The 27923-nt window shown below is 37.6% G+C and overlaps 1 protein-coding gene across 2 annotated transcripts in view; it reads right to left on the reverse strand.

Annotated features, from left to right (window-relative positions):
- The window catches only part of LOC131220845 (protein PAT1 homolog 2-like), a 38291-nt gene extending 11797 nt beyond the window's left edge, over positions 1–26494 (reverse strand). The window contains exons 1-4 of one of the 2 annotated variants that reach the window (XM_058215690.1): positions 26124–26494; positions 22622–22776; positions 21481–21537; positions 10653–10722 (exon numbers count right to left, since the gene is read on the reverse strand). In XM_058215690.1, the coding sequence (XP_058071673.1) occupies positions 10653–10722; positions 21481–21537; positions 22622–22776; positions 26124–26199 (358 nt within the window). In that variant the 5' untranslated portion in view covers positions 26200–26494. The remainder of the gene's footprint in view (positions 1–10652; positions 10723–21480; positions 21538–22621; positions 22777–26123) is intronic. The other variant, XM_058215691.1, reaches the window with a different exon arrangement.
- Positions 26495–27923: the final 1429 nt, after the last annotated feature.

Genomic DNA, 27923 nt, shown 5'->3' on the forward strand with positions numbered 1-27923 from the left:
CGACCAATGTTTCAAAAATCATAAGGGGCAGGTTTGGAGGTGTTTAGAAGGGCTAAATCTCTGGTAATGGAGTGGGTGCTAACATCAAAGCTTATTGATAGTTTTCTGGATTATTGGTGGGAGTTGTAATTTTGTTTTGTATTTTGTAAAGATGAGGCTTCGGCTTTTTAGTAATAATATTATCAATGTTCTGAAGAAAAAAATATATATATCAGGACCTTTTTCAGTTCAGTGTAGACCGTTGGTGTATTTTTCTTCTTGATTGTCTGTTAGTGAGCTGACCAATCAAGAGGTTACACATGGTGCAACAATGGTGGGACAATAGAAATGCATTAACAAACCATGGGCCTCACATGACAGACTTAAAACTCACGTATACCATGCAAAAGTGTAGGCCACACATCATATCCTCACACAGAAGCCAGCAACAAGGTGATAAGCTCTGGTCTGTAACAAAGTGGCTGTGATTCTCAAGCCTGAACTCAGGTGTAATAGAAATCAAACTTTGGAAGTGCAGTGAATCTGTATGAGATTCCCCAATTAAATCACTTCTCTGTAATAAGCTAGTAGTACGATTGCGATGTACGTGGTTGGACCAAGTAAATGCTGGTGAGGAGCATTCATCTTTGCAATATAAACTGGCAACTTCATCTTACTTTGAGGTTTAATTTGGGTGGTATTAATTGGGTCGAAGAAAATTTGCTAAAACGTCAAAATATGTGAGATTTGGAATTGGATAAGAAATCAGAAACATGAAAATAACACAAAAATATCTAACATTAAAAGAGCAGCGGCATTGTTCTAAGTTCAACATCCTGGGTGCAAAAAAGGTTGTACTTCGACTAAGGATCTATGCAATTTATATAGACATTAGTCCTTTCACTTTCTACAAATGAGTTAATAACTAATCATGTGAGTCTAGTTTCTAGACCAACAATACAATAACGTAATGATAACCATCACTTTTTATTAGAATCTGATGATTTGCTATTTAAGTTTCCTGAATTAACTCGAATCTTATGAAAAACAATTTGAACCTTCTTTTTTTCCAGAAAGATACTTGAACCCTTATGTTCAAATCACATTCTCCAGGATCCTAATTGGATCATACAATTTTTGGGTTAGTCTCACAATTCATTATTTGAATCCTACAATTTCACTTGAATTATAAAGAAACAGAGATCATGATTGTGGGCTGAAACATGGCCTCTAAGGTTGCGTTTTTATTTCCTTGTTTTTACTCTGCAAAGGTATCTAGGGCCTTTTCAAGCCCCAGATAATCTCTCTTGCTTGAATTAAGCACTTGTGAGTGGGAATTCAGCTTCTAGATTTATTTATCTTTTCTACTTTTTCAGAACAATAAAAACAACAAAGAACTTATTTCCTTGTTTTTACTCTGTAAAGGTATCTAGGGCCTTATCAAGCGCCAGATAATCTCTCTTGCTTACATTAAACACTTGTGGGTGGGAATTTGGCTACTAGATTTTTTTTCCTACTTTTTCAGAACACTAAAAACAACAAAGAACTCTAAAAACCTCCATTTATGCAGCAAATTTCAAATCAGTCTATTCCTACTCGTCAGCACGTCAATGGAGGATAAATCTTGTGAATGTTTGATGGCCATTATTGAAAGTTGTAATTATTTACTAAGTATTCCAATAACAAAAATGAAACATTGATGCATAATATTTAAAATAAAGAGGAACTTAATGCAACCACAGCAAACAGAGATGATGATCTGATTTTATTTTTTTAAAATTAGGGATGATGGGTTTTTTTTTTTTGGAAAGATAACTAAATTGTATTAAAGGAAAAGAGAGACAAAAAAGAGGAGACTGGGCGGCTGAGATTACAATCCTGCATTGAAACTAAAGAAGAAGCCCATTCGATTAAGAGATGAGTTGCCCTAAGAAAAGTTGCCTCAGCTGATTTGGAGAAATCATTGAAGCATCTATCGTTTCTTTCTTCCCAAACAGCCCACCAAACCACTGGGATAGACCTTCTCCATAGCTTAGAGATTTGTTTCCCACGTCTAACCCCATGCCGGGCTTGGAGAAGATCATTCACAGACTTTGAGAAGGTCCACTGAATCTTAAAACGAGCAAGGAGGGCTGACCAAATCTGGTATATGAAGTGACAATGAATGAAGAGATGGTCCACCGATTCTTCTTGCGCCATACAACATAGGCAAATATTTGTGATGACTGATGATTTGATGATTACTAAATCGTGATATTGATGTAACAATGTGTGCTCACATGTCAGCGTGAATGGATCAATTTCATGATTTATCACAAAATAAGTTCATTAGTTGGAAACAGATATTTAACTCTTCCGGGTTTTTTTTTTCCTTATTTTTGGTAATTATACTAAAGATTTTTGAAGGTTTTGGGAGGAAGTCAGTTGTTCACTTAGAAGGGTAAATGGTGTCAAAATATGTAGTCATGGAGGATGGGTAGGGCCCTCCTAGCCCTAGGCCACTGACATTAAATAAAAAATCGTCGTTGTCGTCATCTAAGCCTTGTCCCAACTAATTTGGGTCGGTACACGAATCTTGTTCCACCATTCCACTCTATCAAGGGAGAGAAAACAAAAAATAATTAAAAAAGGCTAAGGCCTCTGGAGAATCATTTTGGTGGAGAACCATTCTTTCAGGGCATTGGTTTTGAGCTTGGTAACAGAAATATTCTAGAAGGAACATTGAGTTTTATTTGGCATCTGAGCCTCTTTTCACGCGGCATGGCCATCCGGATATCAGGATTAATGCATTGAATGTTGGAAATCAAATTGTGCGGTCTCCTATATTATATTCAGAAGAAACCTAAAGGTAAAATCAGGAGTTGGTCAGACTTTGGCGCCCCTTCCGTAAGGGCGTTTGAGGCCTAAACACTATTTTTATCTAGACATCAACCCCCTGTCTCATCTCCCGCTCCACAAAATACGAGCTAAAATGCTGACCTGACAAAAACCAATCCAATTGGTTGTTGCCAAAAAAGCAGGCTTGAAATGTCCCTTTCCAGAAACTCCCCTCTGAAGTGTATCCAAACAGGCCCTTGGGAATGCTGGAAGGGGTCAACCAAACAGGAGTTTGGTGAAGAAAGGTGGCGGGGTCGCGCTGGCAGCATGGCTGTGGGGAGGGATGGGTCCTCCGAGAGTCATTGCATTTGGGCCGCTAGTAGGCAAGACAACGTTTTGACTAATGACCATTTGCATAACAGACGAAATTATAATCAGCAGTTGATGCATGTTTTTCAGAGGCATGGAGCCTGAATCATCTTTTTATTTATTGCTCATTAAGTGGGTCCTCTCCAATGTCCGGCATATCTGTTATCCATCCTAAAATGTCTGGTGAAAGTTGCAGGAAGAATTGAATCTATTACAAAACCCGCTTTCTGTGGAACAACAGCGTAAAGATGCATAAATTCCACCTGATGACTTGTGAGGTGTGTCAACCTAGAGGTTAGGTGAGCTGGGCATTAGGGACTTCAGAACGGCTAATTTGGCAATGCTGAGCAAATGGTGGAGAATAGGAAACAGGAACACTTCTATAAAGTGATTTGATAGTAAAAATTGGACTGTTACTGATGGGTGAAGATGTGAAACTTGATTCTTGATTTGGGGGGGGGGGGGGAGGGTTGGATCACACATCCAGAGGGTTTTGTCATGGACCCATTCATTTCTCCCCAGCCAATTAAGATTCAGAGTTGGGAATTGCAGGGTGAGTTTTTCTGAAGCTGTTTGGTGTCTATACATCCTGTTGTGAGAGAAGTTTGAAAGACCATTAGTGTTGGCCAATGTTGTCAAATCACATAAGCCACCATCAGCCTGGGCTAATCACATATGCCATCACATAATCACACAAGCGATCGCACAGAAAAAGGGGGGGGGGGGGGGAAACTGTCTAATTATTGCAAATGATTGGATTGGGTTATTGACCTATTTCATTGTAGTTTGACTATTAGACCATCTATAAGTTGAGTTATATTATATTTTAAATAACAAAACAAATTTAAACAATCAACAAGTTACTCTAGGAAAGAATTAATTCTTGAAAAATACAAATGAAGAAATTGTATTGATAACTTGAATCGTGATGAGTTTGATGCATATAATACAAGTTACAACCTATTACAATCTATAAGAAATTTGACCGTTGGCCGTTATGCAATTACATTCTAGAGTATGCCATGGTTATGCAATTATGCCATCACATACTTTACTATGCCATGCATACTTCCTACACGGCCTATGCGACCATGGCACATGACAACACTGGGGTTGGCTAGTATGATAAATATAATCGAGATTTTGAAATTCCCGAGATATCACAAAAATCAATTGAATGATATTATCGTGAATATTTTCAAAATAGCCAATTTTGAATTTTTTGTGCTTTTCTCGTGAAAATATCCCAATACTAACATCAAAAGGAATTAGAATTTTAACTAATTTATAATATATATTAAAAAAATTAAAAGTAATTACTAATTTATAATAAATATCTTTAATTTTGTTTTTGGCGATATTTTCCCGATAATATCCCAAGAAAAAACTCAAAAATTAAAAATCTCCCAAGAAATTCCCGAGCCAAGAAATTCCCAAGAACAAGATTTGTTAGCATTGGCTACAAACAAAAGGTGTTATGGTTGAATTGTTCATTTTCCGCATAGGGGGTAAGGTTGTTTGGTGCCCCGTCATTCATCGGAACCTAAAGGATAGTGAAATTGACAGTTTAACACAACTCCTGGGCTCCCTAGGTGATGTGTATGTTCCTATAAGTGGTTATGGTAGGAGGATTTAGGTCCTCGAAAACGTTGGGAAATTAACCGATGGATCCATCATTGAAGACTTCTCCAACGGGACTTAAATGTAGGTCCATAGCATTCAGTAACATATGGGTTGTTGTTTCTTTGCAGACGTTTAGAACTTTCATACCTTCTTGGGAGAGCAGAATTTTATTAGAACAAATGCCAAAAGGCAAGAAAAAATTACAACCAAACTCTACAACTCAAAAGGAGGAGAGAGATTAGAAGACTTCGTTGCATTTACAAAAGAAGCTCAATCTAAAACGGAGCTTTTAACTTTCCTAGTGACTTCTTCAACAGAAGATCCCTTGTTCTGAAAGCAATGACTATTTTCGATCATCCCAAATATACTAAAGAATTGCCATAACGAGAACACTCACAATTGCCTTTCCAAATTTCCTCATCCCACCCCATGCTAAGCCCAAAGAAGATCAACTATCTTAGGCATGACCCAATCAATATGAAATGAATGAAAGCGAAGAAGTGCTCCCAAACGTTTCAAACAAAAGAGCAATGAACGAAAAAGTGATCAATTGTCGTCTTCGCATTGTCGATACACAAAAAAGAAAAAGAAAAAAACGGGGGGGAGGGGGTCAAGGATGAGGGATCTCTTTTGCAAATTGTCAACCATTCGCGCACTCTCTTCCTGCTAACCAAACGAAAACCGCAACCTGAGGGGCTACATAGAACCAATGATGAAATAGATGTGAAGGCTCAGAACTACAAGGAGATTCAAAGATTGAACCACCAAACGAGTGACAGAAAAAATTTCCCAATCGCTTGGCTCTCCAAACCATTGAATCTTCATCTTGAGATGAAGGATTATCATTCTTCAATAAATCCAGCAAATCAGTCAATTCCACAATTTCCTCTTCCAAAAGATTCCTACAGTAAGGAGAGGACCACGCTACTGAGTCACTGCAAATAGAATAACAACAATCTACAAATATAAATCAATCCGGGGGCCAAATGAGCCACTCTAGGAAAAAGGTCTTGAAGCGCACGGTTTCCACTCCAATGTCTACCCAAAAGTAAGTGTGATTCCCCATTCCAATTGATAAAGCTATCCCTCTTCAAAAAACATGCTCCGTCGAGGTGACTAACTTCCAAACATTTGAGGCACGATATAAAGATGAACTCTTAGGGCTTGTTTGGAACACGGGATTAGGTGGTATTACATTGCATTAGGTGGGGGATATAAATTCCATCCAGCATTTTAAATCCATGGGAAGGATTGGATTAATTCGTGTATTTGACCTTCCAATCTCAGCAGGAGATACAACTGGATTTCTGGTGGATTCCAAAATCCACTACATGGACCCCACGTTGATGAATGTGTTTTATCCACGCCATCCATCCATAAGCACCGTTTGCACATGACACTCAAGTTGATTATTAAAATAGGTGACCGGCACCAGTTGTAAAATCTGGTCCATTGATTACAATTCCTACGTCCAATAAACATTGGTTCCACATAATACCATGTTTTTTTTCCAAATGAAGAATTCGATCCCAAACGTAGAATTGGATGGTCAAAATACTATGGTATTTTCAAACATAAACATTGTGTAATAAGGTGTTAATTCCATCTAATGCAAGGCCATACATCTTTTCAAACAGGCCCTTCACGCTCCATCCTCCAACCTAGGTGTCGTACTTGCTAACAATAAGCTCCCTCCAAAGTTTGCCCAATTTAGTCCCAAACCTCCAAAGCCACTTGCCAAGGAGAGCTACATTCATATCTCCCAAAACTCTTATACCAGCTCCAACTTCCTTTATCGGCTTACAAACCCCTTCCCAATTAAGAAGATAAAACTTTCGGTTTTTCTCAACCCCTTTTCATCAGAAATCTCTCAACCCCAAACCTCCAAAGCCACTTGCCAAGGAGAGCCAAATTCATATCTCCCAAAACTCTTATAACAGCTCCACCTTCCTTTATCGGCTTGCACACTTCTTCCCATTTAAGAAGATTATTAAACTATTGGTTTTCCTTGACCCCTTTCCACAAGAAATCTCTCCTCATTTTTTCTAATTTGTCCAAAACCAATCTTGGGCATTTAATAAGCAACATGAAGTACACTAACACATTAGAGAAAACCACTTTGATAAGAGTTAAACAACCACCCAATGAAAGATAACGACACCTCCAAGATAACTTCATTTCGATTTTTTCAATAATCTTATTCCGGAGATGCTTCGTTGGCTTCCCTATGCATGAGGGGTGCCCTAAATATGTCAAGGTAAATGATCCTTTTTTGCACATGAAAATATTAGCCAACTAAGATAACTCCTCGCTATTCGCAGCATTTTGCTTTTAGAAACATTAATGCTTAAAACCAAGACTCAAAGCAAATGACAATTTTCCAAAGATTGTCTACCAAGATCTCATTTGTGTCACAAAACAAAAGAGTATCATCCGCATATTGTAGGAGACTAACTTGAACCCTTTGCATCTGCCACCTTGAAGCCACCGACTAATCCATTCTTTTCCCCTTGCCATAAGCATCTTGATAAACACCTCACCAATCACTCACAACAAAGCAATAAGACGATAAAGGATCAGCTTGCCTTATACCACGAGTTGCTTTGAAGAAACCTTTTGGCGACCCGTTAACCAGAATGAAGAAGGACGAGGATTGAACACAAGATTGGATCCAACCCCTCCATTTTTTACCGTGTATCCAAATCTCTCAAGCATGTAATCTAAGAACTCCCAATCTATGTGATCATAGAACTTTTATGTCAAGATTACAAACTAACCCACTTTTCTTATCCCTATGCCTAAAGTCAATGCATTCATAGGGGATGACACCGCTATCCAAATCTGTCTACTCGCAACATAGGCTCCCTCATTTTCATAAATGATCTGTGACAAAACACCACGGAATCTTGCACAAGATCTTTGGTAAGAATTTTGTATGGGCCTCTAATTAGGCTAATGGGCCTAAAGTCTTTCAACCTTTCCACCCCTTCAAGCTTAGGAATAAGCACAATAAAAGTCGCCCTGAAATCATTCAAAAGGCAACTATGCTCGTGAAATTCACAAATGAATTTCATTACATCTCTTTCAATCATCGCCCATAATTTCTACAAAAACAACATCGGATAACCATCTAGACTGGAGCTTCGTCTGTGCACATTAAATCGAGAGCATCTATAACTTCATCTTTTGTGATTGGCTTTTCAAGAGATGCAGCTTCCTCACTCGAGGAATGAGGGAATTCCTACTTATCCAATTGCAGTCTTCTCCATTGATCGCAAGACAATAAAGTCTTATAGAACTGAACAATGGAATCACAAATCTGGCCTTTTTCCAGGCATTCTAACATCATCCACGACCAAGCTGTCATTTCTACTTGCTCACGCCCATCACGCTAGCCATACAGTAAAAGAATTGCATATTCTTATCCCACTCCTTAAGCCACAATGCTCTAGATCTTTGCCGCCACGTGATTTCCTCTTCTCCTCAGCTGAAATCTGACCGGCCTCCTCTTTTAGGTCCAACTCATGAATCTCCTCTAGAATAAACTCAAATTCTGCCTCTCTAACGCTTGTAACAGTTTTGTTCCATAATTTGATTTGATTTTATTTTTATTTTTATTTTCATTTAAAAGCCTGAGCTTGTGATTCAATCTGAAGCCAGCATAACTACCTACCGCAAATGAGTCCCACCAATCAGCAACTAGCCGCTCAAAACCTTCAACTCCAACCAGGTTAATTTGAATCTGAACGGCTTTGGACCCCAATCCTCACTGACCACCTCCAAAACGATCGGACAGATATAGGCCTCAGCAAACCCTTTTGAAAACAAGCAGAAATTTCCTGAGCCAATGTGCAGAAACCAAAAATCTATCAAGACGCAAAAGAATCCGACCAGCTTTGATTAATAGTCCAGGCATATTTAGCCACCCCCAATGGGAGATCAACCAACTTGTGTAAAGACACCCAAAGCGAGAAATCTTTCATGCTGCAAGTAACTCTGCCCCTGTTAGATTTCTCAAACAAAAAACCAGTGACGTTGAAATCACCTCCAATGCACCATGGTAACTCCCATTTCTGCCTAACAAAATTCAGCTTGACCCATGGCTGCTCTCTCTGATTTTAATTACACAGCCGTAAACATCAAAAAAAAAAAAAAAAAAAAAACCCATAGAAAGCGTAAGGAAAGGTCCCAAAGAACAACTGAAAGCAAATACATACCAGACAAGCTATCTTCTTTCTTCAAGATATCAGAATTCTGGGCCACAATAATGCCTCCAGCAGAGAAAGATAGCATTGACAGCTTCCCATTCTTTGATTCTTAACACCCCAAATTGTACCTCTATCTAGGGAGTAGGGTCTGAAGCTTGGTTTCCTACAGTGTGATTATGTCGACTTTCGATTTCCTACACTTCTTTTATTTGGACCCTGTTAACTTTGCAGCCCAATCCTCTTATGTTCTTCCAAGAAAGAACTATTATTGATCACAAGTTCTTCCCCCTGTTGCCCTTTTCCTTTCACTTGGTTTGCCTGTGGAATCGCAATTGATTGAGCATTCAAGACTGAGAAGCTCTCCACCCTTTCAGTGACTTCCTGAACTTGGCTGTCTGAGCTTCATGTGGATGGCAAGTTTGAGGAGAATCTTAACAATTGATATACTGAGGAATATGACCATGGGAAATAGGTGATCGTTATGATGTGATGGTAAAGATTCAACTAACCATTTGCTTAATCATTACTCCTTTGTTAAAGCTGTTTGGGCAGAAGTTCTCTCCAAGTTCCATATGAAGAGGCTGTGGCTGAGGGTTAGGAACTTCAAGAAACTCTTCTTTGTCATTCAATTTTGGAAGGAGGGAATGGGATAGGATTAGAAGCAGGAAGGGTCGCTCGAGAAAGGAGGCTAGGTACCATAAATTTAAGTCGGGATTCTTCCATAGAAAGTGAGAGGGTGGGGAGTGGTGAATTAAGTTATTGAAAGCAAAAGGTGGAAATTCCAATTCTTCACAAGTTCTAGCTGGAGAAGGTGGTGGGTCTTGTGAGCTCGCAGTGTATGGTAGGAGTTCTTTTTTTTTTCTTTTTCTTTTTTCCTTTTTTTCTTTTTTTGTTAATGGCAACTCTCATTAAGAGAACAAATATATATATATATATATATATATATATATATTAAGAGAACAAAGCCAATTAGTGGCCATACAAACCAAACAAAAAGCAGAATGGTGAGAGGTCATCCAACAAAGATAGTTGAATCTGGCACCCACGAAGAGAAAAAAGAAGATCAAAAACAACCGAAGAAAACTTTCTAACTCAACAACATGAAATGGGCCAAATCTAGGCCCTGTGTGGTAGGAGATCACTCCACCCATAACTTTTAGAAATTTTGTGTTTATAGAGTGACAGTTTCCCATAGCACTTCTATATTCCTCAAATGCAATATAAAATGATTGTTGGGATATGGATGGGTGTGGCATCTTTTTCTTTTTCTTTTTAAAAACAAGTCAGTCTTTCTTTTTTCAATATGTCTTCACTTGTCCTTTATGAAAAAAAAAAAAAAAAAATTTAAAGCATTTGAATGGCTTTCTTGAGAAGCTAAGGTGTTTTTTCTAACTTAAAATGTTTTTCACCAGTGTCGTTGCACATAATTACTATAGATTAAACATTGTTAGTATCCCCTTGAATACATCTATTCTAAAATGGAGTACACATCAGTAACAACCACATAAAAAAATGGATTATTGATCTCACAAAGTGCAACACAGTGAAATACAATCCGTAAAGATTCGATACATAAGAATGTCAGCCATATGACAAGCAGAACAAATGTAAACCAATTTAACAAACATATAGAACAAAGGCAACAACATCACTCACTTTCTCTAGAAACTGATTTCCTATCACCAATGACTCCTAAGTTCCTCGGTTCACTTACAACTTTGTTTAGCTGTGAGTAAAATAAATGCATTAGCAAAAATACACAGTTCGAATTATGGTAATAAAACATTAAGTTCCATAAATAAGGAATGCAATAAACAAAAACAACAACAAAATTTGAATCTCAAATTGCTACAATGATACAAAATCTTGTTTAGCTGTGAGTAAAAACAAATGCATTAGCAAAAATACACAGTTCGAATGGTGGTAAGAATTCCACGAATAAGGGATGAGATAAAGGAAAATGATAAACAATGAGTGCCTGAACTCCCCCAAACACTGAATAGCAGCAAGCACATTTTGACTTTTTGAAGCAACTACTTTCCCACCAACTGATGAGATGCAGTTTAATACCTTGACCTTCTGAAGGGCATCACAGTTTGCCCAGGTGTCCATTTGACTATGTATGAGAACAGATACCAACTCAGATGGAGCTACATTTTTGTCAAGCTACTTCCACAAAATTCAACCATTACAATGTTTTTATGTGGGAATTATTTCTTTGGGTGTAGAACTGGCATTTTCTGATGTTCTCATGGGTAGTTTAAGTATGCTAGGGAATAGCCATTTGGCAGTAGATTGGATACTTAAATGAAGCAATAGATAGATGGTACTTCGAATTGAAATATGAAACCAATTTCCTAGGGAAGTTGGCAAATTAAACCATTCCTTTGAAAGGTGGAACTTTGATCAAGCTAGTTTCCTAACCGAGTTAAAGAGTTAAGGATTAGGGTTGCTTAATGATACTTCCTTTGTAACCGAAACACAATTTTGCTATTGTTGATAGATTCAAACTTTGATCAAGCTAGTTTCCTAACTGAGTTAAAGAGTTAAGGATTAGGGTTCGTTAATGATACTTACTTTGTAACCTCAACACAATTTTGCTATTGTTGATAGATTCAAACTTGCATTTATACCCTTTGCAGAGAAAACCCTTCATTTGGGCATTTCGAGCAGGATTTTTGGGGCATGGGCCATCCAATCCATAGTGAGTCCCATCATAGCAGCATTTTGGATCTATGAAACATGGACCCAGACCCATGAAGAAGAATTCCAAAACGCCATGAACCAACTGAGAGATGCAGTCTCTGGACTCTGTACACACCTGAACCTTTTTCCTAAAGAGTAAAGATTGTGAGTTCATATTCTTATCTAGTTAACTAGTTAAGAGTCTTTTTTATTCCCTAGAGTCTTATCTAGTTCTTTTATGCAGTACAACTTAAAACTAGTATGACAGTTATTGGTGAAACAAATCCCTTGAGAAACGGAAAAGAAAAATGAATGGAGATACTAGATAAGAAGAACGGAGAAGAGTCTTAGAAATCATTAAACCAATCAAGATATGGAATCCATGGAGATTACCTAACAGTTTTCTGTAGATTATGACTTTAGAGTCTCTCGCATGCATATCTATACTACACAAAAAGAGTGAGTGTGCACTTTCAGTTCATCATCATCATCATCATCATCATTATCTAAGCCTTATCCCAATTAATTGGGGTTGGCAACATGAATCCTATTCCACCATCCCACTCAAACAAGGGCCATATTTTCAGTTAGACCATAGGTCATCAAGTCTTTTCTTAATACCTCCATCCACGTCCTTTTTGGCCTTCCCCTTGTCTTTTTAGAGCCTTCAACTTGTACCAACTCACTCCTAACTGGGGTTCGCAACATGAATCCTGTTCCACCATCCCACTCAAACAAGGGCCAGATTTTCAGTTAGACCATAGGTCATCAAGTCTTTTCTTAATACCTCCATCCACGTCCTTTTGGGCCTTCCCCTTGTCCTTTTAGAGCCTTCAAGTTGTACTAACTCACTCCTAACTGGCACGTTTCTTGGTCTCTGTTGCACAGGACCAAACCATCTAAAGTCCACTTTCCCTCATCTTATTACATATTGGTGTTACTCCTAAGTTCCCTCAAATGCAATCATTTCTAATATGTCCTTCCTAGTCTTCGCACTCATCCATCCCAACAACATCCTCATTTCAGCTATACTCATCCTATGAAATTTTTTTTTTTTTACCCACACACCCCACATGGGCACCCGAACCCATGACCTCAGTGTTGAAACACACTTTGTCTACCACTAAGCCATGGATTGGAACATCCTATGAACATAATGTTCTTGAACTGCCCAACATTCCATCCCACAAAGCATGGCTGGTCCTATAAGATTTCCCTTTCAGTTTGAGTGGTACACGACGATCACATAAAACTCCAAAGGCACATCTTCATTTCTTCAACCTAGCTTGAATTTTATGGGCAACATCCTTTTAAATCTCTCCACTCTCATGAATTATTGACCAAAGGTGAAAAGAGTTGGTCATTTTGGGAAGCTTCTTTATTAGCAATCTTAACTAATTCTTCGTTTTCTCCTATTATTACTTAAATTGCACTCCATATACTATGTTTTAGTCCGTGACTAATTTTAAATCTTTTAGATTCTTAAGCATCCCACCATAAATCTAGCTTTCTGTCTACACCCTCCCTCGTCTTGTCAATCAAAACTACGTCATCTGCAAACAACATACACCACGGGATCTCTTCCTGCAAATGCCTCATTAACGCATCCATAACTAATGCGAAAAGATATGGGCTCCATGTCCACCCATGGTGTAAGCCTACAATAATCGGGAACTCACTTGTCTCTCCGCCAGTCAAGGTATTCAATAACAGTTATGGTGGCCATAATGGCCACTGCCGTCACCATTATGATACGGACTGTAACGGCCATTGCAGTCTTCAGAAAAATAAAAATAAATAAATAACAAAAAACACTATATCAACCGTAAAGGACTGTTGCGGGTCATTTTTTCTATAACGCATAACAGTTCTCATCATTACTGTTACGTGATGGTCGTTCCCACCATTACTACTACATAACAACAGTTACAGCCATTACGTAAACGTTTTTTAATACCTTGCCACCAGTAGACCTCATATTTGTTATCGCTCCCTCACACATTTCCTTAACAAGGTTACTATATCCTCCTGAGACTACTTTCTTTCCCAACACCCACCATATTAACTCTCTAGGAACCCTATCGTATGCTCTCTCTGATTCAATAAAGAACAAGTGGAGATCTTCCTCTCCCTATATTTCTCCATCTTTCATTGATCTCATTTTGTGTGTGTGCATTTCTATTTAAACAACATTTATGTCCTGTAAGTGCACTATGGTGTGGTAAAAGTGGGAGTCTTGCCGCATGGGTGCGCATTGACTATGAACTTGGATGCAAACCCATCTCCTACATATGTGGCCCACCTTAAGCAATGGTAACCATCAAACGTTCACGATCCCTCATCAAAAGATCCTAACCATCTAATCAATTCCTTGCAAACAAATGACTGAAATTAAATGGTCACAGGCGTCCACATGTATAGTGTTGATTCATGTATGATCCTCATTTTGATGAGAATTTTAAGGCCTGGTCCACCCATGCCTAGAGATGTCAAACTAGTAGTCAGGATCTCAAAAATATGGTCTCACCTGTTAGAAGTTAAAGCCTATGTACAAGTGGAAAAGTGTTGTGTCAAGCACCCTACACTATGGAAGGCAAATGGAGATGATAAGTGGAGCTAGAAGAATTGGAATACCCTACAACCATCTCTCCACGTGACAAGTGGCAAGGTGATGTATAGACTTGGTCCAACCATGTGCTGGCAGCAGGATGGACGGCTTCCATTTGAAGAAAAAAAGAGTTTGAAACACATCACCCTTCCCTTTGAGGAGAGAGAGTGAGTGAGAGTAACATATACCACCCTCTCCTTTTGATATAGCCTATACACCAATAAACCCAACTCCCCTCACTTGCTAGTATTATTAAATAAACCCTCCCTTTTCTCATATATGGTCATAAACACTTTTTTTTTAGATTACGATTTTATTGATCAAATAAGGCCAAAGCGACCAGAAGAATTACAAAGCAACCCAAGAAACATATGAAAAAGAACAATCTCCCATAACTAGGAATGAAAGGCGCAAACCATGACATCCAAGCTCCAGCTTAACCCATATAAAGACTTCCACCCACAACCCTACTATAGTTGGGAATCATTAGTTGCTCCTCTCCCCCCATAAGGCCCATAGACCGGCCAATAACACCCATCTCCATAATTTCCTCTCTTTTTTTCCCACCGCACCCCCATGCCAAGAGACCAAGAACCCCTCATTCGACCTTAGCATAACCCATAGAACACCAAAAGAACCCAACACTTTATCACAAAACTCACTTACGAAGGGGTTGTGAATGAAAAGATTTTTTTTTTAGAGGTAATAGTAACTTTATTAAAAGGCACACCTAAAGGCAAGAAAAGAATAGAGAGCCACGAAAAAGAAAACCACAAAAAAACAAACTAGGTTGCTTTAACAAATACTACCCAACTTGGTACAGGATTTTTTACTCTACAAATGGCCTCTTCCACAACATAGCTACCATACGAAAACAATAAACATTTTTCTCTCCCCATACAACCCACATGATACACATAATATGAAACATCCAAATTGCTTTGTCAAATTTCCCACTTGCTCCTCCATGTCACACCCAAAGAAGGTCCTCCACCGTTTCCGGCATAACCCAATTAGTACAAAATTGACCCCAAAAATGACCCCAAATCTTCGTCCCAAATGGGCAATGGATAAAAAGATGATCGATCGATTCCGCATCTTGCATACACATCAAATAGATATTCGACAAAACAATGGATCTTCTTTGAAGGTTGTCAATGGTAAGGAGTTTCCTTCTTCCCACCAACCAAACGAACACTGCCACACAGGGAGGGGCACCATAGAACCAATGATGGATAGTGTGAGGTGGGCCACGGGGGCGGGTAAAGCCAGAAATCAAACCATAAAGATATCGCACTGAGAGCTTTCCCGAACGATGAGTTGACCACACCATCAAGTCTGAATCTTGAGTTGAGAGTGGAGAATTTTTAAGGTCCTCGAGCAATCCACTGAAATCGTCAATTTCTACATCCGCCAAGTTCCTACAACATGAAGGATTCCAAACAATAGAACTGGCGCATAGAGAAAAGCAGTCCGCAACAAAAATGAAGCGATCGATTGAAATGAGAGCCAGCCTAGGGAATAAGTCTTGAAGAGTCTATCACCACACCAAATATCCACCCAAAATCTAATTTGATGATCATTGCCGAGGGAGAAAGCGATCCCTCCCTTTATACACTACATGCTCGGTCGCCGCAATTGCTCTCCAAATGGAAGCTCTATATAAAGAGGACCTTCAAACAAACCAACTACCGAATTGCATACCATATTTACTTGCAATAAGCTCCCTCCATATCCTCTCCGACTCGGAACCAAATCTCCAAATCCATCTACCCAAAAGAGCAAGATTCATGTGTTCCAAACTTTTAATACCCACACCTCCCGATTTGATCGGCCTGCAAACCTCCTCCCATATGAGGAGATGAAACTTTTGACCCTTCAAGTTGCCTTTCCTAAATAAAATTTAAAAAAAAAAAGTTATCTTCTCATCTTTTCTAATCTCTACAAAATTGATTTCGAACATTTAAACAACGATAAATAGTAAATTGGCATATATAGCAAAAGTTGTCTTGATGAGAATCAAGCAACCTCCATAGGAGACATATCGAGTCTTCCAACTTCGAAGCTTCCTCTCAATTCTTTCCACGACCTTGTCCCAAAGATGCTTCGAAGGCTTACCTATACACAATGGGAGGCCCAAATAAGTCATTGGGAAGTCTTCAGTCTTACATCCAAAGGAACTAGCAAACAGGAGGTTGAATCCTCATTCCGCAAACACAGAAGGCAAACATTGATGATTATCATCTTCCTCTTTCACAAATTATCAATGGTAAGCACCTTCTTCATACCCGCCAACAACTTTCATCAAAGTTTATGTTCAAAAAGACGGTTGACCATTAAATTTGATCGTTAATCACATGAAATGACATTGTCCTTGACTTCGTAGAGATGAGAAAGATTTTAATTTTGGGTGAGTTTAAGTCGCTTGGTTACGTGGGCCCCAACATGATCACATGATTCAAACCATCCAATGGTGGTCCATCCATGCCATTTGATCTAGACCATCTACATGGTGGATCAAAACCATCCAAATGTCGTGAATAACCTTCTAACATTTGCATAGGGATAAAATAGAATTCTCTCATCTCAAAAAAGTCAAGGGTAAAACTCTCATTTTATGTTGTCAACAATCAAATTTAATTATGAACAAATAGTATCATTCAGTGGTCAACTCTAACAGAAGTTAGTGAGTTAGGCTTGGTATGGGGGGGTGGTAAATTAGGAAAAGTCTTTTGGCGGCTGTTTTTTATGGCGGCTTGTTGGGTGCTCTGGGGTGCGTGAAATGGTCACCACTTTCGAAATGAGAATGTCTATATAGGGGAGGTTGTGTGTAAAGTTAAGCATTTAGTGTTTAGTTGGGCAGTTTTTGTTAAGCCTACCCATGGCGGCTTTCTCTCTTGATTTTGGCCCAGTGTTGTACTCTTTGTCCGCTTTTGCGGCCTTTTAATAAATTTTTTGTTATCTCTCAAAAAAAAAAAAAAAAAAAAAAAAAAAAAAAAAAAAAAAAAATAACGGAAGTTGAGTAGAGGATGTTTTATAACAAGGTATGAAAAAAAGGTGGGGTTATCTGGCAATACTAAAAAGGGAGAGGTTATTTGGCAAGTAGCCAAAAGGGAGGGTGTAAATGTAAAAACTCAAAGAGGGAGAGGGAGAGAGAGGGAGAGAGAGAATCTTATCCATTCCATTTTCTACAGTTCATCCCAATGCATATTTGACCACTAACAAATTTTGTTTTCCACCACCAATTTATGACAACAATTTTTGTTCATCCACGATGAGTTGGCTACGGATTTCTGGCAACACTTATTTTGCTTCTCTGGTCTTGATTAGGTCCTTAATGGCTCTCTTCCCAAGCTTATTAGTGATTGAAACTCTGGTCTGTTCCAGAACAGAAGGAGCACGCTATTGAGGATGGTGCCTTGTGGCATTTTACAGCGTTTCTAGTTGGGAAGAAACAAACAACTATTGGTAACCTTCCGAAATTTTATTGGGTTTGTGGTTGGATAGAAACAAAAGAATCTTTGTAAGTAAATCAAAATCGTCTGACTTCATCAATCGAATTGTTGTTTTCTTCATCACGAGCTGGGCATTTTACTCTTTGTTTTCCTCTCCAGACTTTAAAGGCTGCTATGATGAGGATGTTTTGCTTGTTTGGAGTAGGAGAGAGCAACAAATAGTCGATTCTTGGATAAACCCATTAGGGTTTGGGTGAAGGCTTACCTTTGGTGGTGTATGTTTTTTTCTATTTCCATGGTGGCCTTCTGCCCCTTTCTCGAGGAAAGGAAGTGACGGAAGGTCACCGTTCTCGACGTTCCTTTAAAGTTGTCTCTTTCCGGTCTTCTTAATAAAATATTGTCGCTGTAAACACCCAAACAGTCAGATGAATTTAATTGTAGTATCTTATTTTGCCTCTCCGGTCCTGATTGGGTCCTTAATGGCTCTCTTCCCAAGCTTATTAGTGATTGAAACTCTGGTCTGTTCCAGAACAGAAGGAGCACGCTATTGAGGATGGTGCCTTGTGGCATTTTACAGCGTTTCTAGTTGGGAAGAAACAAACAAATATTGGTAACCTTCCGAAATTTTATTGGGTTTGTGGTTGGATAGAAACAAAAGAATCTTTGTAAGTAAATCAAAATCGTCTGACTTCATCAATCGAATTGTTGTTTTCTTCATCACGAGCTGGGCATTTTACTCTTTGTTTTCCTCTCCAGACTTTAAAGGCTGCTATGATGAGGATGTTTTGCTTGTTTGGAGTAGGAGAGAGCAACAAATAGTTGATTCTCCGTTTCTCGAGGAAAGGAAGTGACGGAAGGTCACCGTTCTCGACGTTCCTTTAAAGTTGTCTCTTTCCAGTCTTCTTAATAAAATATTGTCGCGGTAAACACCCAAACAGTCAGATGAATTTAGATGTAGTATCTTGTTTTCCCTCATCATCATCGTCATCATCTAAGCCTTATCCCAATAATTACTTGGGATTGATTTGTCTCTAGGTGAAAATCTATTTAAATGAGATTCTTCACCTTTGTTCTGAACATTGATACAGACAATGAATTGGTTGCAATGTTTTTCTTTGTTTTGAGTGAACCTGTTAAAGCATTTTTCTTTTTCATAGTCAAATGTATAAAAATAAAAATAAAAAAACAAGAACTTCTCTAATTGCTAGGTTGTGGCTATCAAGTGCATGTTATGAATTATGATTCATGTGGGCCTCGCCACCCATGCCATGTAGAAGGGAGCAAAATGGCAAAAGTTATTACTGCACAATCTTTTTTTCCAAGGATCATCACTACCCAGCATAATAATAAGTGAAATTAATATCTACGATCCCTCAAGGAGAGAGACACAGAATTCTCACAATCAAAACATCACGTTTGGGACATCCCAATGCATGAGCAATGCTTTCATACTGTTGCGTACACGCCCAGTTAATAGTACAGGAAAAAGTTTGAATGATGACTCAACGGATTGGGAAGATACCAATTGAAAACATACATAACACTTATTTGGATGCTTTCTTAAGTTTCTATTTCTTTTCTATAGGTTAATCAATTTTATTAGGACCCCCAAATAGGAAAAGAATTTATTAAATTTCTAGATTAATTTTCGAGGTTAAGAAAGAACATAAATAAACATGCTACAATAGTTCCAGTAGATGATGTTGGTAAATGGACAAAGAATATTAAATATATCAAAAGAAATTATATCATCCTCAAGAAGATGGCATGCATAGTGTCTTGAGTTTTGAGTTTGCACAAGTGGGGCCTGTGGATGGAGGATTCAGACTGCTCATCTGATGGAACCCACCATGGATGATCAATGCCATAAGAATCTCCCGGGTTTGAAGATCCTAACAACACAATCTTTGGGCTTTCTTCAGTTGCACGCGTGCCATCATTGTATCGGTTTCCCTAAAAGTCAATTTGCAGGCCACGAATCAAAATCTTAGGACTGTTCCATGAAGGAGATATTTGTCAATCTACACTGGAGCCCACCACCCATCCGATCTAGGGGTATCAAATGACTGGGTGAGGGGCCAGGATCTCCAGAGTCAACCCATACCTGAGCCCACTTTTTTATGGTCCAAGCCGACAAGATTTTAGAGAAGCCCAAGTCCATGACGTGTTTTAATTTCCAAGCCCAAGCCAAACTACCCAACCACTAAAATTATTCAAGCCCGGCCTGGCAAATACAACCTTAACTCTGAGCAATGATATTGCTTTTTCTAATATTTAATTTTTTTTTTTAAAAAAAAAATTCCTGTCAGTGTGATTTTAGGTCTATGCTGCGTTAGAAATGGGACCCACATTTGGATGGCTTGGATTGGCATGTCTACATTATGCTTGTGCCATGACGAGTTGTCACAATTTTCTGAACAATGGAAAACACATTAATTGACCATAAAAGCATATAATCATTAAATATACAAATAAGTCCTGAGTAAGTAAATGCTAACAGCTACTTTTTTACAGAATGGACATCAGCAATCAACCTTAGTAAATATACCATTTCCGTTTCCACTTCAGGAAAGACCACCATAGTAAACATCATATAATCATATTTTTCAAAAGTAGAAAAGATACTTTTTTCTATCAATCAACATGGAATAAGTAACAAAACCCAATTTTTATTGAGAAACTCTCACATCCAACTGGTTGGACCACAAGGAATGGTCCACCCAGAAGATAAATTCCAATCTATTAAGTGCACATGATATACAACCCTTCTAATAGGTTGGCACTACCATGAGGATCACCTAATGCAAAAATCAACCCTATATACTCATCAGATGGGCTAATCATAGAAAAAATTTATCATTGATAAATATCAAAATACAAGTGTGGTTCACTCCATGATTAGATATCTCTTTTTTTTTGGAGAAGGTGATCCTCCTGATAGGGCCAACCTACTGGAGGATTTGGATGTGGCACAAACATGAGAGGTTGGAAGTTATCCGCTGGGTGGACCGTAATCTATGGTCCAACCAGTTGGACTTGAGACCTTCTCATTTTTATTAGTATGTAATATAGTGGTAGATTTTAAAAACCGCTCATTGGGCTTCACTTGCATAGTTAAGGCCCAGCCCACAATTTTATGTGCTTATTAAGTCAAGCCCAAGCCTGGAGCAACACAAGCTAGGCTTTAAAGGGACATCAGGCTACCAGCCCATCAATGGCCTGGATTAAATCAAAAGTTTGAATCACCTGACAACAGGCCCCACTTGTCCAAACTAAGAACCCAAGAAATATGCATATCATCACTAGAGGATCTCATATAATTCATTAACCTCTCAGGCCCACATAGAAAATATACAAATGAACCCAGTCAAGGTAACTTAATTTCCAATAATCGCTATTTTATGAAAATATATATATACATATCTTTTAAAGTTGAACAGCTAATGAATATATATATATGTGTGTGTGTGTGTGTGTGTGTGTGGAGAGAGGGGGAGAGAGAGAGAGAGACAGAGACAGAGACAGAGAGATTTTATAGCTAAAATGTTGTCACCAACATAGCCTTGTCCCAGCTAACTTTAGCTAAGATACCCATCAGAAAATTATCACCATGGTCAGATGGGATTTAACCTTAAGAATGGTTAATTTATCACATTCCAACCACATTGAGATATGATTGGACATTTTCACAGCCTTGCATGATCATTTTAACAGTTCAACAGAAGGAAAAACTGACCTTTTTAAAAGTACTTGCAAGATCATCAATATCAGATAAAGACCCCAAACCTTCACCCTGCAAATTCATCACAACAGTTTAGCTTCAAGACAATGGGCTGTGCCCTCAGCGAAACTGTGCTGGCCTATGATCTGTTAAAGTAGTAGTCCCCGAAGGGAGTAGTTGGAAAATACAATATAAATGCTTCAACTGCAGGAAGATGTACAAATTTACTTCAGCATCCAAACATGCAATTCTACATAAGCTTTCATTTTACAAACAAGTGGGAAACCTCAAGAAATAGATAAATAAAGGCCCCATAATTTGATATTGAGTAATTTGTTTCATTAAAGTAAGAAAATTTAGAAAATGGTCGTGGAAATCTGGGGGAAAAAAGGATGTGCATTAGACCTGAAAATACCTACAGAACTTATTGAATAAGGTGCCAGCACAAGCTCTCAACTTGGAGCGTACTCAAAAACAGTAATAAAACACCTATTACATACTGATAATAGTCAGAAACGTTGCACGTTACGGATCCGATACAAGTTTTTCTCAAAAAAGGAAAAAAGAACGGCCATTACGGACCATATCGTAACAGTGACGGCAGTGGCCGTTATGGCCACACCTTCGAGGGGAAAGAAAGAAATGAATGAATGAATTGAGACAGCACATCGCCCTCCTCTTAGAATAATATCAAAGAAAATACAGCTAAGGCCCGGATTCAGTGGGAGGTAGGTTTGTGGATGGTGGAACTCATAGTCATAGCTATTTGGATTTTCGGGAGTCTCAAGAGGGCATTTTCAGATATAGTTGGGATGTGTGGCTCCAAGAAATTTGTTGAGACTTGAGAGATGTTTGGAGGAACAATTGGAGTGGAATTTTCATGCCTATTTGTAGTGGAGTGGCTAATGTAATAATACTGACTGACTTAAAAAATGAAAGGAATATGAGCATATGACTGATTCCACAAGATAGATAATCAATACAATACTAAAGGCAAGTTCAGAAAAATCCATTAACATCTCACCGTCAAACAGAAGCCATATTTAAAAATATCACAAAGTAAAGAAATTACAAACATCAAATAATAATAATAATAAGAGATACAGGAAAATGTGCTCAGGTGTAATCTTCTATGACTAAAGAAAAAAAGACTTACCTCTTCTCTATCCCCAAGAGAGGATAGCGGATACTCATCATCGTCGAATCCAATTAAGCCAAGACTATCATCATCCTCTAATCCCCCCAGCTCAACTTCCTCCAAGACATCTTTCCCAAAGAATGCATATTGTGACGCATCAAAGCGGGTATCAACTATATGATGTTGAAAAACTGAGTTAAGCTCGAACATAAAGAAATGGTCTCCCATGTGTTACATATTCATTGAAAAGAACAACATATTCCATAACGACAGTAGTGGCCGTTACAGTTACGACACAGGCCATAACAGCCTCTCTTTTTTTGAAAAAAAAAATTTGTTGTGGCCCCATTAATAGACCGTTGTGTCACAGCTGTTACATAGCCGCTTTGGAATACCTTGGTCATAAAAGGAAAAGGGAAAAGACAAGTTCTGCCTGTTGATAACAAGGAAGCACGTTCAAATAAAAGGGAAAAAAATCTCCATGCAATGAGGTCGTTGATGATTGATGGCACTCTAGAATCAAACAAAAAGAAATGTCACATCGAAGCCACAGAACATAACAAAAACAAAATGGATTGCAATTGCTCTAAATGAAGTAACTGACAAAAATCGTAACCAACAGCTATGGAGATATATACGTGGGAATCATATACGTCCCTTTTTGTAATAAGTGAATTAATTTGTGTGGCTCCAAACTTCAACTTTCTTTATTCTTCTGCAATATAGTCCTAAAAGAATGACTGTTATGTTTTACGCTCAAACACCTACTAACCATGGCAAAGAGAAGTGAAATGAAACACAATTTGATAAGAAAAGTACATCTAATCATGATTTAACAACTGAATAGCTTCGGTAGAGTTTTAAACAGCTTGTGCTACACAGCATCTAGCTTAAGATACGTAGCGTAACTTAGCTTTCACGCTACATACCATAGCTTAGCCTTCACACTACATAGCTCATGCAAATAACTTAAGTCACATGTAGCTTATGCCACACACTGTGTAGCTTAGACTACAAGTCATTTTTCACTAAACATTGAAATTAATTATTGTTTTCAATGATTTGTTACATTTTCTATTTTCAAAATATATATATATATATAGTTAATGTTTTCAATGATTTTAGTAAAATCATAAAAGTAACACTGTAAAATCAGTTCCATTCCCGTTTCTTTATCTTTATACTTAATTTGTGCCCCTAGATGAAATTTCGTGCAACCAAGTGCAGCCTTAATTAAAAATCTAGAAGAAGCATCTAGCTTACGCTACACACTATGTACCTTACGCCCCATGCTTCAAAGGGGTGAACGTTATTGCACACTATTCGCTATTTAAAACACTGCTTCAATGTGTGAAGTCCAAAACATAGCTTTTAAATGCTCTACCCATGAGACTCACATGCACAGGTTTAGGATTATATGCATATTCCTGCCATGTGAGGAATGAGGGTCCTGTGTTAGAATGGATGAGTCTTCTTTTTAATGCTCCATGTCTGTAGCTGCACGGACCCAAAATCTTACTCTTCAACCTAGAATATCTCCACTTTCCTATTTCTCAATTCATGAAAACAATGATTATGATTAAGCCTAAGCAATTGCTCGGATGCCAGAATGGAGAGAGACCCGCCAAGTTAGACATATTTTGGAAAATCAAGCACATATCAAATCATGACTAATTTTCCTTTGCATTTTTTACCACTTTTACAACCCAGGGTCAAGCATCAACAATGGGTCCAGGTGCTATCTTTCACTGCTGCATAACACTCCCATGTTGCATACATCCACCATGCATCTGCGGCATATTGGCATATACACACACAAATCAGGCCCCCATTGTGGATGGAGCATAGCCTGAAGTCATGTGGATCAGATGATCTTAACCACATGATCTCACCCATTCAATTTGGAGACTGCTGACCATTTGTCTATCAACCAACCATTTGATGATAATTGGACAGTTAGGATTGTCCAATCGGTGTGATTTTTCACACTACGCTCCTATAAAAACAATAGAGCCCACGATTTGGATGTCCCAATTGGCATGCACGTATGCAGTGTGTATAGTCAATGAGTTACAGCACACCCGTGGGTGGTTTGCTGGATTTCCCAATTAACAGTTAATGCGAATCACACACATGCCAGCGACAAGCACCCGACTAAAAGAAACACATAACAGCAAATTAAGCATCTTGAATCAATATTTACCATAATAGCATCTCCACAGCATGGCATGAAATTACAAAAAATAACCTTTCCATTCATATTTCTTCCCCATTTTTAGAATCCACTACCAGACTATTACAGTCAAAAAATGCAAAATAAATCAAACCTTCGATCTAACAATAAGACCCCAACACACGAAATACATTTCAGTGAATTAAGCATGTAAAATAAGAACCCAACCAAATGAAATACATTTCCACAGATCAAGCATATACCAGATCATGAATGATCAACTAATAGCTTCATTGCATGGCGTCAAAAATGCTCAGATTCTCTTTTTTTTCACCTTTATAACCCTAAGCGACATGATTCCTATCGTAATTGATATGAAACACATAAACCCTAAGTCTCAAACTCCCCCACCAAACAATCAATAGCATTCATTCATTGCACAAACTTCCTCTGACCAACCATCAGAAAGAATTCCCAATTATGAACTAATCCACACATCAAACTCAATCAAAAAGTAAAATTACATGAACAAATAAATAAATAAGACTGAAAAACTCATTTGCATGCGCCAAAAACCCAGATCACGAAATCTCCAAAATCGAATTAGACAAAATCAAACTCCATCAAACAGAAAACTTACTTCCCAAAAGAAAGGGAACAAAAAAAAGGCCAGAATCACGAAAGCAAACCTAAACAAAACCCATTTGCTGAAAACCTAAAACCTAGATCGTAACATTGCCAGAATCATGAGAAGCAAACTCAAACAAAACTCATTTGCATGCACCAGAAACCCATATCATCAAATTTCCGATAGCGTAGAATTAGAAAAAATCAAACTCCATCAAACAGCTAGTTACTTCTCAAAAGAAAGAAAAAAAATATCTGCAAGCACCAAAATCCAGATTATCAAACCGAGAATTCCAAAACTTCAACAGAAATTGAACTCAGAAGCAACAGTAAAGAGGCATGAAATACCCAGATCACGAAACCACAGGAACCGCAAACTCCAGCAGAACCAAAACTCAACCGAAAAATGGAATTGAAAAACGGCCATTTACATCGACCAAAAACCCAGATCATATAACCAGGAAAAAAAAATTTCACAGAAACCCACAAAAACCAGACTCAATCAAACAGTAATATTTAAAAACAAAAACAAAAACCAAAAAACCAGAAAAGGGAAATCGAGAAAGACTACGAACTCCGGCAAAAACCCAACTCAATCAAAACCCAAAACCCCCATTTGAAGGCAGCGAAAAGAAAAACTCGGATCAAAACAACTCCAAAACACAAAATCAATGGAAATTATAACAAAGAAGTAAAAGGAAAACAAGAAACAGAGCAGACCTGAAGACCCATCGGCTAATTCCTTGTTGGGGTCAGGATTTTCATCAAGTCCATCCCCACCGTCCAATCCTTCCATTCTCTCTCTCTCTCTCTCTCTCTCTCTCTCTCAAAGAGAATAAGACCAAAGAACTGAAACCACCCTTTTATAGAGAGGGAAGGAGAGGGAAAAGGGTGGGTTATGCGTTGAATGGAGACGAGAAAAGATGAAGAGAGAGGAGTTGTCACTTGTTAAATGACGAGAAGAGGATTTAAGAGGATTTTTGACACGAATTGAAACGAAGATTAGAGAGAGAAAGAACCCTAGGTAGAGGAGAGAGAAATGGTGAGAGATGCGTATAAAAAGATTCTTGGAGAGGGGAAGTTTGGTGGGGGACTTTTGGAGACATTTTTTTTTAACATACGGCTGCTTATGAAAAATTCCATTTCCGTTTTTTTTTTTTCTTTATTTCTTTTTAAATAAAATCGGTGCTTTAATGAAAATTCCATTTTTTGCTGTTATTTTTTCACTATTTTTTATTAGACATGAGAAAATGGAAGGAAAAATTATTGAAATTTTAAAAATTTTACTTACTAGTCTTGGTTTCTTAAAATGATCCAATCAATAAATTGGATTTTTTTTATTCTAATTTATTTTTTTGCAACGCAGTGCCCTTATCCCTTTTCAGAAGAAAATATTTGCTTGCGGATGCAAACAATCACCTGCAACAGGTATCACCTCAAAGGAGAGTCGAACCTACACCTACTTGGAGCAAACTAATTTATTATTAGAGTACAATTCTCTATTTTTACACGATTTGTTTTGTGAGAGTATATCTTTTATTTTTTTTTTATTTTTTTTTTGTTTGAGAATTTTTAGGCAACATTATAAGGTGGAAATAATTAGTTTTTATTTTTGAGTTTAGTTTTATTTTAATTTTCTTATAGGGTCAATTGAGAAATTGAATTTTATTAATTGATAATTTTTCTAAATTATGTTGACCAACGAGTAAAGGAGGATTATTTATCTTAAAGGCTGCTTTTATGAAAAAATCTTTTTCCTACTTTAGCATTTTTAGATTTTTGTTTGACAATTTTTAATTAACATGGTAAGAGTGAAAGTAATTAGATATTTTTGAAGTTTTTTAATTTTAATTTTTACTTTGGTTTTTCTATTCATGGTGGATCAAGGAATTATATTTTTAATCTTTTTTTTTGTTTTTAAATTATGTAGAAGCTTTGTGTAGTTAGTTATTTATTTATATTATTTATTTATTTGTTTACTTTAATTGATCAATCAGCAAAGGAGAATTCTTTACCTTCCACATGATTGATCACCTGAAATTCTTTTTTCCTATTTAGATTTTCTTTCTTTTTACTACATTTAGCCAACAACATAAGATGGGTGGAGGAATTAAAATTTTAAATCTTTTAAAATTTTAGTTTTCTGCCAGATTTTCTTATCATTGGTCAATTAAGGAATTGGATTTTACAATTGTAATTTGTTTTTTTATCATGTCTAAGTTTTTTTTTTTTTTTAAGTTGGTGGACAAGCAAAGAAGGATTCTTTCTCTTTCATATGGTTGATTTGTCAATTTTTTTATTAAATAAAGTTTTAGAGCTTCTTAAGAATTCTAATTTATTTCTAATTAATTAATGATAAATAGAAAATGAATTGATGCTCTATAGCTGGAAATTTTGAAAAAAGAATATGAGAATATAAAAGTATAAATAGATCTATAGGACTGAGATTGTTATTTTTTTTCCCTTCACCATTTGTTATGCTGAAATTTGTGTTTATCATCAAATGTTGACTTGAGGTGT

Source organism: Magnolia sinica, chromosome 12 (genome assembly GCF_029962835.1).
Source record: "Magnolia sinica isolate HGM2019 chromosome 12, MsV1, whole genome shotgun sequence".
Classification (NCBI taxonomy): domain Eukaryota; kingdom Viridiplantae; phylum Streptophyta; class Magnoliopsida; order Magnoliales; family Magnoliaceae; genus Magnolia; species Magnolia sinica.